The following is an 18,493-nucleotide window of genomic DNA, read 5'->3' as shown; positions in this document are numbered from 1 at the left end:
TGTGCTATAAATCCTAGAATTTGTGGAATTTGGCTAATCCCGGATTGATATATTTAACCCTGCTAGTACGTCATAGTATATGGCGTGAAACTACACCCATGGCATCAAATGTTATTGTCACATGTGGACTGCAGCATTCATTGTGCCATTCACTAATGTGACATGGAAGACATGACTGCAGATCTGCCAGTGTAGCATGACAGCTGCATTCTGACCTGTCAAAATAACTATTTTTGGCAAGGAGAATTTCAAAAATATTATTATTTTGCCCCTCTGTAGGCCTTTTAGCACAGAAGGTAGTGTGCATTTAAAGTTCTACATCCAGAAAATTAATTTGACCATGTCCCTAGAATGGCAAGGCCTCAAATGCCATTTTCACTGAGGAATGCTCTGGCTGTCTTTAATGACAACTAGAGCACAATTAAAATACTAAATCTGCTATCTTGGGGTTATTAAAATCCCATTTCCATGGTGAAATTGGATTTTTAATACATTTTAAGGAAAATAAACTTTTAGAAAGTTACCTTTTTCTGTCTAAAGCTCATAGGAGCTAATTTACATTAGCCTGCTAGCAACTGCCCTGTTAGTGTTTGACATTAATGAGATGTGAAAACTTCTCCCTGAACAAGGACAAAGGCCCATGTTTAGAGAGGGGTTTCTCTTTCCCTTGCAGGCTTATCAGTTAGGGTGGACTAAGGAAGTATATTAACTTGTAAAGGGCCTAACTTGTCACATGTAAATATAAATGGATACCTGGATAGGGGAACTCTTGTCCCCCAGCCAGGCTGATTCCAAGCTCAGGGCCAGTTTTGGGTGACCACAAAGGAGGGGAGTGCTTGTCTTCCTGGACACACCTCTGGTTGGTTACACAGACTCTGTACAATGTAGAAATTGTTTCTCATTCTTTAATTTTAGGAGTAATCTGCACTGCAGGATTATTTGCAGTATGGCAAACAGTAAAATGGCTGGAAAAGTGGATAGGGTTGCCCATCGGAACATTTACCCTATTGCTTAGGCAGGAGCCAGAAATCATCCCATCCACTAGCTAGTGCCAATCATAAATTTGTTGTCCCAAAGCACCCTTCTCAGAACACTAACTGGGCCTTTGGAAGAACAGTCGGACTCCGTCTGCTGCTTGAGATCTGTGAGGAGTCCTTCGGGGCTGCACCGGCGCACAATGTTACTCTATTTTTCAAAATTGCAGTGGGAATTTTATTGTGTTGTGTTTATACTGTTTAACTGTTTTTGAACTCCTAAATGATATACACATTTGTAGTAGGATAATCCAGTCTGCTCTGCTCTATAGCTAGCAGGTGTTGATCTCATGTTTACATTACTGAAACCTTTGACTGGTACTATGAGGTTAGTGACTTTATTGCTTGTGGTGAACAACTCCCATCCACACCAATTAATAATTCACTTTCTTACAAAGATAATAACTCTTTTGCATATCATCAATACAGAAATAAAACAGAAAGTAACATACCCAATATTATCATTTAAACTGGGGTTTCAAGGTAATGTTGTTTAGATTGTCCTAACAAAGCATGTGTTGCCATCTGGTTTAGTTAATCTGGGGTTACATTTTGTCACTCATCAGCATCTAACTACAAATAGAAAGGGATCTTCAGGTATATAGGGAACAGGCCCACCCATATAAGATGTTTTTTTAACATGTAGATTATTTGCTAGGAGGGTGGGTAAACTATGAATCATAGGATCTAAAACTCTGGATACAATGCAAAATGGGATGTGGGTAGCGGAAAACAGATAGAATCACATATATAGGGAACACAATCAATCGTAACTCCAAAGACTCTTTTAGATTAAGTAGACTCACTGTCCATCTATATGAACACAGATGTGCAGCAAAATACGAGGGACATGGCCCTAAAGTGCCAAGAAGGAGATTTAGTGAAAGCCATGTGGTGCAATACAGAATGCTTATGTAGCAAATGGTGGGATCTTGAATGACAGATGTATATTCAAAAATTGTAAATTATATATCTCCAAGAGACATGGGTAGACTGGGTGTCATCATTACAGGGATACTTTGCATCTGTTTGTATTTCATCCCATGGTCAGAAATGTCCTTTCATATAAATATTATGTCCTAAATTTGCTTACAGAAATATAAATAAATTGGGTGCCCATTATATATTGTGAACTCCAGCGATATTTTCATAAACAATTTTTATGATGCATATATATGGGTAGATATCAAAAGGGAGGGAATAAGAAGCAGTGATCCATCCGGCTTCCAAAAGTATTACAAAAAATCAAGTAGGGGGAGAATGGATCACTTGTCCTGTAGTATCAGGGTCTTCGACGTTTGGAAACTGTATAAGAAAACCCTCATATGAGTACACAGGTCGGGGGCGGTATATCTTGATTTTCCGCCTTCATGTACTATCACAGCATCATCATTGGGTTTCTTACGTTGGTATGCTGTCCTCCACCTGGAGGTAGACCCACTGATTTTTACAGTAGCGTCCAGGTATCAAAAAAGGAGAAGAGAGGGATGTGTTGGGTGCTCATAAGTGGTGAGGTTAAGATTCCCTACTGCACTCAAAATGCTACAAAAACATTTTTTGTTTGGAAATACGAGCGGAGTGGGAAATTAAAACAAAAATGATGTTATAATAGACAATGTTACTGGTCTATTACATCAATAAATAAGGTCAGTGAATAGGGTCAACATGTTTCAGCCTTCTCGCTCATTCTTAAGGCTTTCGTCAGGACCAAGGTATAAAGATGGCCCGTTGTGCCGCCTTTGTTGAGTGATCAGATGATCACATGTGCGTAAATTCCTTTGAAGAGTTATTGTCTCTGTAATAAGAAAGGAATTGATATATTGTGATTATTTTACTCTCTATGCAGCTTTAGTGATATAGTGACCATTTGTCCTATACGGTATGTGAGGCTATGACAGTGATAACAAAGTTTGTTATTCATGGTGCTATCAATTGAGCAGTTCAAAGGGAAAAAGGTGGGCTATATACAATTTGAGCAATCTAGGAGAGGTCTGCTGGTGGGCCATTAGAGGAGGGATGACTTAAGTTTGGCCGATAAGTTAAACATAGGTAGCTTTATGTTCGCTTGGCGAATCAGGTGAATTATATAAAACGCAAGTAAATCATAGACCCACTTAGTTTCAATGTCAAAAGCAGATTTGCGGGTATCAGGTTCATGTTATGGTGTCTAAAATTATGTAGAAGAATGCGTGTTTGACAAAAAGAGGAGTAGGTACATTGTGCCTTCCGTGACATTATTAATAGTTAGAGTTCATTGCATATTCTATCATATGCGATAGCATTAGTGTGGGCGTTCGTAGATTAGGTAATAAACATGAACTCACTACGATTTAATTCATACAGAGAGCTTACGAGTATCGAGTGCGTGTTGTTCAGCCTTCCATCAAATAATTGCAAGTTTGTGCTTTCATCTCAACGGGGAATAAGTGCGCGTTTAGCACAAACAAAAACACGCTAGCAGAAAAACAAACACGCGTACCGCTATGCCGATGGTAATTGCAAGTGTATATATTCATCTCAAAAGGGGAATAAGTGCGCGTTTAGCACAAAACACAATCAATCAAGCAGAAAAACAAACACGCGTGCCGCTATGCCAATAGAGGCACCACTGTGAATTCTAATTTAGTAGCATATTACGGTTTTAATTACCTTATAAATGTCTAGTTGTGGCTTCTTCGGGACCTCTAGGATCAAGGAACCTGTTCCTATGGAATTTAATATTATTTAGTCTGGGGTTCTTACCGTGTACGCCTTTAGCCTCGTAGTTGTAAGGGAAAAGGGCTTACCGGTTCTTCAATGCACGTAGCTTGTGCTGACTCTGATCGTGGTGTCCCGGTTAACGCGGGGCCGCGTATCAATTGTATTTGAATATTCGTGAAGCTTGAAGACTGAAAAAGGACTCTCAATGCTTCGTAATGGTTGGCACATTGGTTGGCAGGCCTAATCAATGTTAGGAGGAAAGACTATGTTTATAAATTCCAATTTCCTATTAGTGAGTTTTATAATAGTTGGAAAACTATCAGATGTTTGGAAAATTGCAGAGCATCAAATTAAATTACCAAATGAGATTGTCAATGCATTAAATCAGATAATGATGGCAATTTAATCGTTGTTGTCGAAAAATAAATATTGTATTTCGAAATATAATTTTCAGGAGCTATTCTTTTCGAGGTAATGAAGGGATGTTTTGTTCTGAATAGCTTTAGATTGATAGGTTCAATGAGGGAAGCCTGGTTTCTGTGGTCCTCTATGAAAAGGAAGCATACTTAGGAATGGTCAGGTATCATGCTAGTGTATGCCAGGGGATAAAATCGTTCAACCCTTCTGTCTGTTTTGAGACGATGTATCGCATATGATAGAATATGCAATGAACTCTAACTATTAATAATGTCACGGAAGGCACAATGTACCTACTCCTCTTTTTGTCAAACACGCATTCTTCTACATAATTTTAGACACCATAACATGAACCTGATACCCGCAAATCTGCTTTTGACATTGAAACTAAGTGGGTCTATGATTTACTTGCGTTTTATATAATTCACCTGATTCGCCAAGCGAACATAAAGCTACCTATGTTTAACTTATCGGCCAAACTTAAGTCATCCCTCCTCTAATGGCCCACCAGCAGACCTCTCCTAGATTGCTCAAATTGTATATAGCCCACCTTTTTCCCTTTGAACTGCTCAATTGATAGCACCATGAATAACGAACTTTGTTATCACTGTCATAGCCTCACATACCGTATAGGACAAATGGCCACTATATCACTAAAGCTGCATAGAGAGTAAAATAATCACAATATATCAATTCCTTTCTTATTACAGAGACAATAACTCTTCAAAGGAATTTACGCACATGTGATCATCTGATCACTCAACAAAGGCGGCACAACGGGCCATCTTTATACCTTGGTCCTGACGAAAGCCTTAAGAATGAGCGAGAAGGCTGAAACATGTTGACCCTATTCACTGACCTTATTTATTGATGTAATAGACCAGTAACATTGTCTATTATAACATCATTTTTGTTTTAATTTCCCACTCCGCTCGTATTCCCAAATAAAAAATTTTTTTGTAGCATTGTGAGTGCAGTAGGGAATCTTAACCTCACCACTTATGAGCACCCAACACATCCCTCTCTTCTCCTTTTTTGATACCTGGACGCTACTGTAAAAATCAGTGGGTCTACCTCCAGGTGGAGGACAGCATACCAACGTAAGAAACCCAATGATGATGCTGTGATAGTACATGAAGGCGGAAAATCAAGATATACCGCCCCCGACCTGTGTACTCATATGAGGGTTTTCCTATACAGTTTCCAAACGTCGAAGACCCTGATACTACAGGACAAGTGATCCATTCTCCCCCTACTTGATTTTTTGCATATATATGGGACCATACATTTTTTGTCAATGCAGTCATAGTAGTGCTTCTGGTGAGTTGATGATTTGGGTTAATTAGTACAGCTCCTCAGTCGTATACTCCTGGTTATTGATAATAGGTGCATAACAACATTCAACGTTTTAATAGAGCAAGATGTGAAAATGTAGAATTCAAGATTGTTAAGTAAGTGCTGTCCATCCTATTTGAAATTTCAAGTCTGCTACCTACTTACTATACTATGTATTAGTTATTGCTGAGTACTTCGGTTCTACAATAACATAAGTTGTGTAGCTGCCCGCAGAAATAATCATAACAAGTAATGTTAGAGACATCCACCACTGGCAATTTTGAACAAAGTTCATAAATCGAAACACTTCTTAACATTTGGATTTTATGTTAAAATATGAATTACTTCTAGCTAGCATAGGTATTATTCATGCATTTCAGCCGTTTATCATCTGAAAAGAGCTAGCATAGAAAGTATAAAAGGCTACACATTTTTTGAGGTGTCACACATGCCGAGTTTAAGAGGTTTGAAGATAACTTACCATATTTAAATCGATCACAAGCTTTTCCTTCCTATTATATCATGATTCAATCTAACTCCATCAACAAACAGAGGAGGTGATGACATGGTTGGGTAGGATTAAGACCAAATGGAAAAATGGCATAATGATATTGTATAACAAATTCTTGTATGCTGCGAGTCTTACATAGCTCGTGGCTACCCAGAGGCCTTCCAGCGCTAGAGAAGTCAACATATTAATTAGTTCCTAAACAGGACTAATTACTATAAAGCCAAATTTTCAGAGCCTTGCGGAATGAGAGCTCATTAGAAAGCAGACCAATTCAAGGGGAAGAGTGTTCCAAAGTTTAGGGGCCTGGTGCGAAAATGAACGGCCATCCCAATGAGACCTGCTAAATTTGGGGACCTGCAATATGTGTGCTGAGGAAGATCTGATAGACTTTCCGGGGATTTAGAGAGTAGGAAGTGGTCTTTTTAAGACACAACCTTTTTGTGGAGTGACCTGTGCAGAATGAAAAGTGGCGTAAACTGGACCCTCGACTCAACTGAGGGCCAATGGAGGTCCCTTAAAGCCCTCTTTGCAGATTGAAGTCTAGGGACATTCATGAGGAGCTGAGCAGCAGCATTCTGCGTGGTGTTTAGCCTCTTTAACAGATAGCAAGGTGAACCAAGGAAAAGAACATTGTTATAATCGAGGCGGGACAAGATAAGAGCCTGGACAATTAATCTTCTGGATTAGAAGGGAAGAAGGTTTCACACCTTTCTAAGATGTCTCAGATCACCAAAGCAAGTGGCTGCAAATTGTTTGCCTGGAGCTTCATAGTGGGGCTAGAATCAAGCCACATTCCAAGGTTCTTTATCCCCCCATTAGGGCTGGGAAGTCTCACCAGACAATCTGCCACAGGGGATTATGTCTTTTTGATAAGTTGTTGCCCGGTATCATGACCCTAGTCTTCTCCTCATTCAGCTTTAGTTTACAATTGGCAATCCATCTGGCTACCTCCTGAACACATTAACTCAGGTTGCGGTGACTGGAGCTGGAGTCGGGGTGTTGTATAGTTCCTATCAATCTGCAGAATCTGCACATTGTTTGGACAAAATAAACTAGGGGCTTGATGTCAAGACTGATTCTGGACACCCCCACAAGATATGTTGGCCTATAGACCAGCTAGCTCACAGTGCCACCGTAAACCCCGCTAACCTACCAGGGAGCGAATGGTTTTCTGACAACCACTGAACATGACAACCCTGACCCTTCAGGGATCGTGGAAACAGTACAGAACCTTTTGCACAGTCACCTGTGCTCACTTATTCTCAGAGGAATATACAGAGAATACACTGGGGAACGTTTTCAATAGTTATAAAACCAACATTATTTTTGCATAAAATCCGTGTGTGGCAAAGATTAGTAGACAGAATCAGAAAGACGTGATTACAAGCACCAAAAGCATAAATAGTAGATATAGTTCTACCATGGTGCTAAGCAATGTATATATGCAGGCATATAAACAAGGCAGAAATCTAGCTTACTCCTACTATGTGAACCCTACTCTAAGTGTACCTAAAGTGTGTGTAGGTGGAGAGACAAGAATCCCCGCAAGGGATGCACCAATCCCATTGCCTGATGGAATAGAGTGAAGGACTCCATCTTGGTCACGAACTGAACACCCCTCACGAGATGTCAGACCGCTGCATGGTGATTTTTCAGCATGAAGGACCAGGTCCTCGGTGTCAGTGGAAATGCCTCCTCTACCAATCTATCGGGATGCTCATCTTTTGTAATAGAAAGTAGCCTTGTGATGTGCGCATAGATTAGTGATGTTATAGATATGTAGATAGCCCTGTCGCCTCATGGATGAAGATAGTGATGGCATTTGTACGTCGTGCAAAACAAGCCCTTGTACATGATGTTCTGGGCATTGTGATAATGTTGTGAGAAGCTATATGTAAAAATAGGTTTAGTTTCAGAGAAACTAATCCAACATTGTCATGCGTGTAAATATGTACAAAAGATCACAGTTGGAAATGTTGTTTGTGAGGACAGTGTAAGAAACAGGCTACTTCACTACATGAGCCTTACTGAGGAATATAACAGGGTAGATGGAAATCATCAGCTGAGTGTCCTCGGCGTAGGAAAACACATTGAGGTGTAATATACAGTTAAAACCCAAAAATATAATTACATCTTCTGATAAGGTAAACTTGCAAAGTAATCATACAGGGGTATCTAAAGTAGTTAATGGAACAGAGATCAGTTAGAAGTGCCACTGACAAAAGAAATAGAACATTTACTAGTAAAGGCAATCCATGTCCACCAAGTTTGTGTTGAGAGAAGAGTTTTATTTTTTTCAGTTTGAGGCTATAAAATTAATAGCAGGTGAATTAAGAAAGTCATTTAATATACTTTGGTAAGGATGAAAGTGCATATGATTAAAATAAGCAAATTATAAAATATAAACTCTTGAATCTTAAGGATTTAACCAACTGTCTCAATAAACGAAATCCAACAAAGAACTTAAGACATTCATAGAATAAATTCTACAAATAACTTATATTAGCTTTACCATGTCAGCATATTAGATGTTCGAGTAATTTAGCCTTATGAAATCTATATGGAGTCTACAAATAGTCATAAAACAAATACATTTGCTGAGATGAAGATACAAGTTCCAGCCATCAATATCATATAACCATGTTTTTTTCTGTTGTGCTAAATATAAAGGTTGGGTGAATTAAGTATTTAAAAATTAACTAATTACCAACAGATTTTAATACTAAAGGAAGTGATTTTATAAAATACATTTAGAAGCTAAATGAGAAATTATTATATAAATGTAGGCATTGGCCTGACTGTAAATATTGTGCAATAAGAAGAGTATTTCAATAACTGCTGAAAACTGAATTACGTAAAATATATTTGTGATTATCTGAATAATGTAAATTACATTTGTTTTGTATTTTCAAACAAAATAAAAAACATTTGACCTAAACAGATGTATTGTTAAACTAAAAATTTAAGTTTCCAACCAATTATTTAAAATTGTTTACAATATTTTCAAGTTTGTACAAGAATGTCAACATTTAATATCAACATTATATATTGAACCAAACTCTAATAGCTCCAATTTTGTTGCTCTACCCCTATACCCATTTGAGAGAGGTGAAATAATTTATAGTTTGAAACCATAGTGAGCATTGTCCAATTGAAAATGTTAAAATATAGTTGCAAAAATCAATGACCACTTGGGTAAAGGCAGATTGCACTGTCCTTTGGTTAATTGGGATCGCACTCCATGTCTATTAAGTATGTATGATAAGGTCACAGTTGCTCACGCAGAAAATTAGCTGTAGTTGCTTTTTGGAACATTGGAGTATTAGTGTGGCTGATGCCTAATTACAGTAAAATGGAGAGGTATGATAGCGTGCTGAGGGAAACAACCAAGAAGCATATTACAAATTAATAATGAAAAATGAGAGGTGGTGGATGAATTTGATTACCTCAGCCTCGACGTTCATCATAAAGAGCTTTACTTTATGCCAAATAAAACAGATTCATGATATTTGCCTATGGCCTATGGCTATGTTATAGCAGTCATGAATATGAAGTTGGGGAGAGGCTTTTATCTGTATAATTAGACTTATAAAAGTAAAGTCAGTAGCTAGGGTAGTATACGGAGTTGAACTATAGGGCCACTGAAATGTCAGCCCCCTATCTTTGTCCATTATGCTTTTTTTGTGAACATTGTTGTATTTCTCTCTGAAAATATTAATCAAACTTGGAGTTTAAAGCATACTTTTTGTGGCTGAAGTTTAAACCCATTTTACTATGGAATAGGCTCCACATGAATAAGGTCACTAAAATCTACTGACTCACTTTAGAAACTCCTTTGAATTTTGATAAAGTTATACCCCCTTCATAGATATCTCTTACTATCAGTCTTCTCATTGCCAATCATAGCCGTCCGGTAGAACCTTGCTTCCAGTCCGAAAAATAATATTCTATAAATTAAAGCAAGGTACTGGAAAAAATCAGGTGCAATGCTATTAATTCTCTGGTGAAAACCACTATGGGACCAAGGTACCTGATACTAAAAGTTCTGCCGGGAAGGCAGGAATAGACAGACCAGATTACATATCGCTTCATGTCCATTTTAACATGGGTTCCTTTACAAGAAAGTGGGTTGCAGCTGATTGGGTCCAAGTCAGCATAAATAAGTGTTATTGTTCAAATATATTAGCAGACAATGATGTACACTTTTTGTTCTTGTGCCCTTTTCATCTACATTTATTGAAAGCACTCCTAGTTGAGAATAGCATTAGAGAAAGGTAGACAGCATTTCATTTTTGTAAAAACACTGCAATTGTGGAATTGCAAAACTGTTTTGCTATTTACATCTTAAAAGCATTCCGAAAGTGAAAACAAGGATCTGTTATTTGCCATGATATCTGTAGGTGTGGATGTTAATTTAGATAACCGCTTCATTTTAATTGATATTGGTCAAAATATGTCTTGAAAAGCATGTACCATCAATGGAAAATCTAAATAAAGTATACCTTAACTGGGTGGTTATTTTTCTTCTTTGCAAGGAGGGCAGTGAAATTGCAGATGTTCTGGTTCCATGGTGCAGAATTGTTTTTGCTTCTGTTTCAATTGATTTAATATTTTAATAAGTGTCTATGGTAGGTTGATTTCCAAATGTGTTTGATGGAATACATTTTTGTTTCCTAACACAGTATTTATGATGGCAAGCTGTAATCTGATTTATCAAAAGTTCAGACTAGTATTCAGGGATAGAATATTGCTCAAATTCGCTTTCATGAGTATATTGTATATAATGCCTGCAGTCTGGAGTATTTGCTCTTAAGCTTTTCACTTCTGAGAACCCCCCACTTATTGATTACTGGAACCTGCCCCTACCCCACTGAATCATTGTATTATTAAAATTAGCCCGACTGACACATTACTGGAAGCTGGGGATCCCAGCCTAAGCAATTTCAATAACTTAAACAGCAAAACAATACAAAAAAAATACAGGAACATGCATTCATCAAATATACTAATGATGAAATACTTTAAATATTTCACAAATAAATATTAAAACATTAAAAAATATATTTTAATTGGAAGGTTTTCTAAATTCAATTGGGGCCACTCATTGTTCATAGTACATTCCATTTAATGTACTTGCAGTGTGGATATTCAATTTTTAGCCCCCAATATCAAATTCCTTCACATTTACAGGATGTTTAACATTTTCTACCAGTACATTTTGCTCCTCTATTTATCTACATTTTATTAACCTGTCAATATTTCATTTTGTAAGCAGTTGTGGACCCCCTGAGTAGGCTTTGTAGACCTCCAGGGGTCCCCGAACCACAGGTTAAGAACCACTGGTCTTTCGATGTGGCCTCCGCATAAAGTCTAATGTGTTTTGTTTTTGTCTCTTAATTGCAGGAAGGCTGTGAAGGCTACATTAGTTCTTCTGCCCCTCCTAGGAATAACATACATGCTTTTCTTTGTCAACCCTGGTGAAGACGACATTTCTCAGATAGTCTTCATTTATTTTAATTCATTTCTTCAGTCTTTTCAGGTAAGATATTTGTGTTGGGTGTGTTCCTTTTTCTTTGAAAATCTTGGCTAAAATGACGATCGATTGACAGTGCTTAATTTGTGTTGGTAATTGCAGGTGGTGGGCACCAGCATTTATTTTGGGAGAACGGGTCTTATTTTTTATGATCAGACTTTGACCTTGAGATAGAGCGAGAAAAGGCAGAAAAAAATAGGAAAACAGAAAGGGAGAATGAAAGAACGAAAATGAACTGTTTATAAGGAGTACAGGTGGTGGAAGAAATAGGCAAAAGGTAGAATCAAGACTACGCACCCTTGATATTCTGAAACCATACTAGTAGGGTTTCAGTAGCAGATGCCTAAGAAAAATATTGGGCTTCTGCACTTATTTTTTGTTATCTTTGTTTGCAAGTTAAGCACTCTGATTGTGCTCCCTGGAATTGTTTTTCATCAGTTACAGTGCTACACAAGGTAAGGCAAGCCTTAAATACAAACACAACTAGCAATAAAGCGGATGTGCCCACAGTTAACACAAACAACTTTGAAGACCAGAAACACTCAATAGTATGTTTCCAACTATGTACACTGATTTTATTTGGAAAAAGTGTCCCAAATTACACATCACTAAACAGAGTACAAGTCTACATAGATTAACATATTAGTAAAAAGGAGCAATAACTAATCCTACCATCACCCAACTCGCCCTGTGAGCGATCGAGTGGCAGGTCTTGGTCATGGTGGTCCTTATGTCAGCCTTGCCCACACATCACACATTTAACAGGCATGATAAATGGATCTTTCAGTCCATTATCCCTCTGGTATTAATTATGGCTCACTGACTAGTATTGTCTTTGGATTCCATAGGTAATACAAACTTCAAAGAGACCAACTCACTCTCATTGATAGTTTTCAAGATGTATTTAGTCCTAAATTAAACAGGGCTGACTAGTGAGGTAACTAGCCAAGGACCGGCTCCATTGCTGCTTTCACTACTGGAACCACCACAGCTCCGCAGACACATCAAGACAAGCTTTCAATTCTCCCACCTCCTCTCATTTTCATACTCCACATACAACTGTATCTCAAACCTGCAAAATATGAATAATAGTGATCTTGTCTGTGCTTCATTGGACAAGGTGTAATTTGGCTTATACAGACATGCCAAAATAAGTTTAAAGTCATCTCTTGAGATGGTATCAATCACCCTGGATGGAATTCCCTTCACACTAATGTTATGATGAATAGCAGCATGAGATAGACTCCCCTAAAATCTTTTAGTTGTCTGCAATAACCCACTCCTTTTCTGTCTGAACCCCCTTGCCCAATCCTTGAACATTTCCCTTTCGCCATGAATCTCTTCTTTTCCCCCCTACGCACATTCATAACAATACCTCTTAAATCATCAATTACACATACAAACTTTGTCGGCAGCATAATTAAACAATCTTCAAAAATTATTTTTGTATAAAAGTCCTTTAGTCTAAATTACTAATAACATATGTAAACAGCCCCCAAAATATTTGTGATCAAATGTTTTCAAACCAATTCCACATAAATTACTTTTACACATCTTTTCACGGTATAGTTTGATTTAAAATACACATTCCCAATCTGCATAGGTTTTCCACAGAATGACTTTGACATTCAAATTGAATTACGAATGTGGATTTCAGCCACATCTAATGATGTTCTGCAAGTTAGAGTTTAGCCCACACGTGTTTCACCGCTCTAATGCGCCACTTCTTCATGGCTGAAAAGACGAGAACAAAAACTATATTTACACAATTGTAACACCAATCCTTTGACACATCCTTTGGCCTACTGACAGGCTTGGATAGTGTGGCTAAAGGTTTCAATAGATACTTATTTAACAAATCAAGATTATGCATGTAAAAATGTTAAATGATCAATCAAAATTCCTAACTAAAACAGACAAAGATCATGGTAAGAGAAAATGGAAAAAAGAAGATATGCACAGATGCCTCGTAAAATCATGTACATTGTGACCAACAAATGGCAAGCGTTGCCTGGGACAGAGTTAAAAATGGCCCTACTCACATGCACACTTACCAAAATGAAATGTTACCAAAAAGCTAAACCAAGGTCAGTTGTTAATGGTTTTCATAACTATAATGAGATGTTCTCCTAAAATACCTTATCGTAGTCACATCTACAAATGGAAAATGATAAGAAACTATGTTGAGCTAACCTGTCCTATCTGTACAGGACAGCCTAACCACATTTATTTATAGACAAACCAACTTAAGTTCCATTTCCTTGGATAAAACCATAATAGTTAAGTTCTCACAGACAGTTACTCAAATATTCAAATATTTCGGAAGCTTAATCAAGGTAGGTTGTGGGTAGTTCCCTTAGATAGTGATAAGCGGTTTCCCTGAGTATACCTATACCAAACCGTAATTCAATATAGAAACAAAAATGATGAGAAAACAAACATGTGAGCCTAATATTGCCAAGAGCCATACAGTATATTAAGCACTTCAGAATGCTTGAGAGAGACATATTCATAGACTCGCAAACAAAATCATCTAATGTCACCCTTCATATCTCTGTATGATACACCGAAAACCCCTTGTGTCATGGATGTCTCACAAAAATTCAGAGTCCAAAAGAAAGGGTGGCATTAACGCACATCTTGCTAGCACTTGCTATAGTGTATATCTATGATACTTTTGTTTTACGAAATAGTAAAAGATCCTCAGAAGCTCCATGTCCTAAGATTTCAACAAAAAAGCCTCCATTACCTGGCTGCACAACAGAACCTCCCAACTCCCAATTATTGGTATTCATTGGTGATCCTATTGCACTTTTACTATACTAAGCTGCAAATAACACAACAGCTACACATTTTCTTTCCCCAACATAGAACCCACTACTCAACACACAGCTATAGCTTATAAAAGAACAAAACAGACACATACCCAAAATCATTTTAATAATGCAAGGTATCTAGTGTGATAAAAAACAGTATATTGCAGCTATCCTCCCTTACATACCATGAGTACTCTGATTAGCCTCTTCCCAAGATAAAGCAAACAAACCAAATTCTCTCAAACAGTGCTCCACTATATATGAGCCTCGTCATTAATTACTTCTCCAATCGTGTGTCACAACAGTTATTTTCAAATATGTGAAGAGCAAACTGTAACGCCTGGAATGGAATCTAGGCTTAATTCCAATCAGCAAAAATTTTCACAAGATATGCCATTGACTTACAAAATCTTAGTTTTTAAATCAGCTTCATGTTCCTATTGAAATCAATAATGTTCCGGCCTGAATTCAAACTCATAATATAAAAAATGGTTTGCCTTTGAAAGAAAAATTAAAATTCCCATTTTACCAACTTAGTATATTCTGAGCCTGGAATCGAAACCTGTTGTGAAAGCTCCGGGGTACTACCTAAACCATTCTGCTACCGTCTGGTACGTATCTCATATTCTGACAACCAACCCATTAAGCTCTTAACATTTGAAAATGTTATTAAAACAAAAATGTATATTGATTTGTTTGCACATAACTGAACCCTCTTATGGCAGCTTCGCCATATAAACAATTCTTTCTTTTTGAGATGATTCAACTTGGCTCTAATATCTTTTTAAAGAGAATGAATTGTTAATAATTCACACTTTACCAATATTGGTAATATTAGCGGTTTCCAATGAATATCCATAACCTTAAACCGCACTCCATATACAATCCTAAATCGATTGCTCTGCTCCATGAAGTATAATATTGAGTTAACAACCAACCTACCAGCAAGGTTGACTTTAGGACAGTGCACCCGGCACTGACCTGGAGGGGGGGTCACTGACCTGGGGGAGGGAGGGTGTTCTGTGTTTAGTAGTACTTATGATGTAAAAGAACCTGCTGCAGAGTTCCTTTTGCGTCTAGCTTTCAGGCAACAATAAAAATGTCGAGATATTTCATGTGATTGTGTCTTCCTGCTAGAGAACGATATTTGAGTTTTGTCTAGAGGCAGTTTTGAGTCACCATAAAGTAGTGCAGTAGGTTAATATGCCTGCTGCAAAGAACAGATCTAATTTTTATGTTGATAGCTTAGTGGATTGGTAAAGCCAGCCTTTACCAGCTCTTTCATACAAATGAAACGTCTGTGAGTGAAGGGCTATAGAGAGTTGACGAGCACTTTTGCTGGATGGTAGTGAAGGAATTTGAGGAGGAGGTCATGAGGAGGGGGCGCCAAAAAAGATTGTGGCACCTGGCCCCACCAGCACTAAAATCGGCCCTGTCTGCCAGATCTAAACTAAGCAACTGTTGATTTCACGGCTGGTGTCACGCCGCAATAGATGACAATTCCAATGGCTTAGTGGATTGGTAAAGCCTGCCTATATCAGCTCTTTAATACAAATGAAACGTCTGTGAGAGAAGGGCTATAGAGAGTTGAGGAGCACTTTTGCTGGATTGTAGTGAAGGAATCTGAGGAGGAGGTCATGGGGAGGGGGTGCCAAAAAAGATTGTGGCACCTGGCGCCACCAGCACTTAAATCGTCCCTGTCTGCCAGATGTAAACGAAGCAACTGGTGCTTTCACGGCTGGTGTCACGCCGCAACAGACGGCAATTTCAATGGCAAAATCAACATGTCTCGAGAAAATAGTTTTTTTCTCTCCTCATGACCGAGGAACCTTTGAATCTGTCTGTACTTTTTCACTATGGCACTCTTTGACTTGTTTCCAGTCAGTTTCAAAGAGAAAAGGGGATGATGTTGCGACCTCGGTGTGGATCATGATGCAAATATAATATCAACAAAACCCCCTCCGAGGCAGCCGCACCTTAACAAGATGGTTTCCAAAAGCCTCCATGCCTATGTTCCCTCAAAGCTTTATAGAAGTGCACACACGTTGACTATTTTCATATTGGGACTAGAGATAATACTATGTTCATAATGTTACTGGTATGAACAATATTTGTTTTATGCAGAACAATGCTACCACTTTCAAGGAGCATAAAATGTTGATGGAGGGATGCCACTGAAATTATTCTACTTTGTCTCTTATCAACTACTCTCTTAACTCTTTTGGATCAAATTCAGTTTGCATACACATATTTCTTTATTCTTCCTATGGTTAATTACCCCTTGATTAAAAAGAGGGGTGCAGAAGTCTCTAATATTGTAAGCTATGATCAGAGGGGGGCGGCAAAGGAGGCAAGATGGTGGCGGCTGCTCAGTTGACTCTGTAAGCGCTCTCCCACCCTCCCGATTAAACTCCCCCCGGGCATGTTGTAATCTATCGTGGAATCACATGCCTGGCTGTGCAACTGGAGAGTTCTTTGCAAGAATGATTTGGACTATTCACAGCTTCTCTCTCCTGTCGCTTCTAAAGTTCCCCCCCTCACCTGGCATTTCCCCAATGTGGTTCTCGACTGGCCTTGCTGTGCGTGGATGTAGAACGCCTCTCCCCAGCAACCCTGTTGCCACCAAAGATCGTGAGAGGGTTGAAATACGGGTGATGCTTCCGGGTCAGTGAAAGGCACCGCTGGAGTGCAGCGTGTTGCAGGCGGCACTACTGTTAATCTGGAAAGCGCCTTGGAGAGACCTTGCCCTGCCGATCACGGGGAAAAAACAGTTCCATCACTGTTTTTTCCAGGTAAAAATAAAAAGAGCCAATACTCTGTGATGGAAAGGGAAGCCACAGGCACCACTGCAGATGACTGTGCTGTTGCTACAGGTAATCATCCGATTAAGCAAGGGGAGCCTTGTATGTCTGTCCAGACCACTGGCCAGAGCACTGAGGTTAGCTCTGACAATAGGGGCAAGATGAGCAAGGCGGGTGAGGCTTTTGGACCTGGAGTGGTTTTGGAGAATGGTGGGAGAATTTATGACGTGGCAGGTCCGTGGGCCACCCCTGCCCTTTCATCTCTCTCAACTACAGAAATTGCTGGGTACACTCCAGACACTCCAGACCAGCCAGCCTAACGGATGTCATGCCCCAGAGAACCTTCAGGCAGATGTCTAAGAAGCCAAGAAGTCAGAGACTGGGAGCCACAAGGGCCAGAACTGGGCTGATCATAGCCATAGTTTGTACAATCCTGATGCTTTGAAGGAGACGGATTCTGTGGCTAAGTTTTTCCCTTTCAGATCTATTGAATTCATCTGAGGATGAGACTCCCTGCGTCATAAGCATTGTTCGGGGGGAGACATCCCGCAGTGATTGGAGGGAGTCAAGCAGTTTACATCTTGAAGAGGAATCTACCGGGACTATGGATATTAGATCAGGCACAGTACGAAAGAAGAAAGATCTCACAGGGGGGGGGGGGGCAGACTCAAAAGAAACTGCGGGGGCACTTGCATGGTACTACTCATTTTCTTCTGCCCATGGGGAGGACGGGGCAGCAGCACCCTTGCATACAATTTTAGGCTCACTGGGGAGTTCTGAGGAAATCTCACTCTGCCATTTATCAGAGCATTATGGCACACAGAGAAGAGACAAGGATGGAGAGCCGTAGAACTCAAGGGCCATGCCCCAAACTACAGAAATCTATTCGCAGAGTCACCAAGTCATGCTCAGAATTCGCGGAGAGGATCAGTGAAGCAGAGACTCGAATCTCAACATTGGGAGATGAGCTCGCTGTCCTAAAACCTCTTACGGATTCCTTAAGGACTCAGAAGAATGATACTCAATGGAATCTGGTGGATTTAGAGAAGCGTCTCAGGTGAAACAATCTCAGAGTTCTTGGCATACGGGAGGGCCTGGAAGGATTAAATGCTCTGAAATTGATTGTAGAATTATTCACTGAAGTGTTCCCTGAGCTTAGGCAGAGGACTTGTGACTTGAAAGTTTAGAGAGCTCACTGGTTCCCCTTCAAACAGCGCCCGCGCGCAGGGCAGACAGTAGCTAAGCCTAGGGCAATCTTAATTTGTCTAAATAATGTTTGGGCTCGACAGGCTGTTTACGATCTTGCATGGCCAGACAGGAAAAGGGCAGGCAAAGTTAATGAGTTA

At 39.1% G+C, this 18,493-nt stretch overlaps 1 protein-coding gene across 2 annotated transcripts in view; it reads left to right on the top strand.

Annotated features, from left to right (window-relative positions):
• CRHR2 (corticotropin releasing hormone receptor 2) overlaps positions 1-18,493 on the top strand; it is a 1,438,337-nt gene that overhangs the window by 1,285,911 nt on the left and 133,933 nt on the right. For both annotated transcript variants that reach the window (XM_085628878.1, XM_085628879.1), the window contains one exon: positions 11,401-11,536. In XM_085628878.1, coding sequence (XP_085485004.1) covers positions 11,401-11,536 — 136 coding nt within the window. The remainder of the gene's footprint in view (positions 1-11,400; positions 11,537-18,493) is intronic.

The sequence above is a fragment of the Triturus cristatus genome, chromosome 10, assembly GCF_964204655.1.
Source record: "Triturus cristatus chromosome 10, aTriCri1.1, whole genome shotgun sequence".
NCBI classification, from domain to species: domain Eukaryota; kingdom Metazoa; phylum Chordata; class Amphibia; order Caudata; family Salamandridae; genus Triturus; species Triturus cristatus.
The sequence above is the reverse complement of the archived record's forward strand: the minus strand, read 5'-3'. Positions and strand labels throughout refer to the sequence as shown.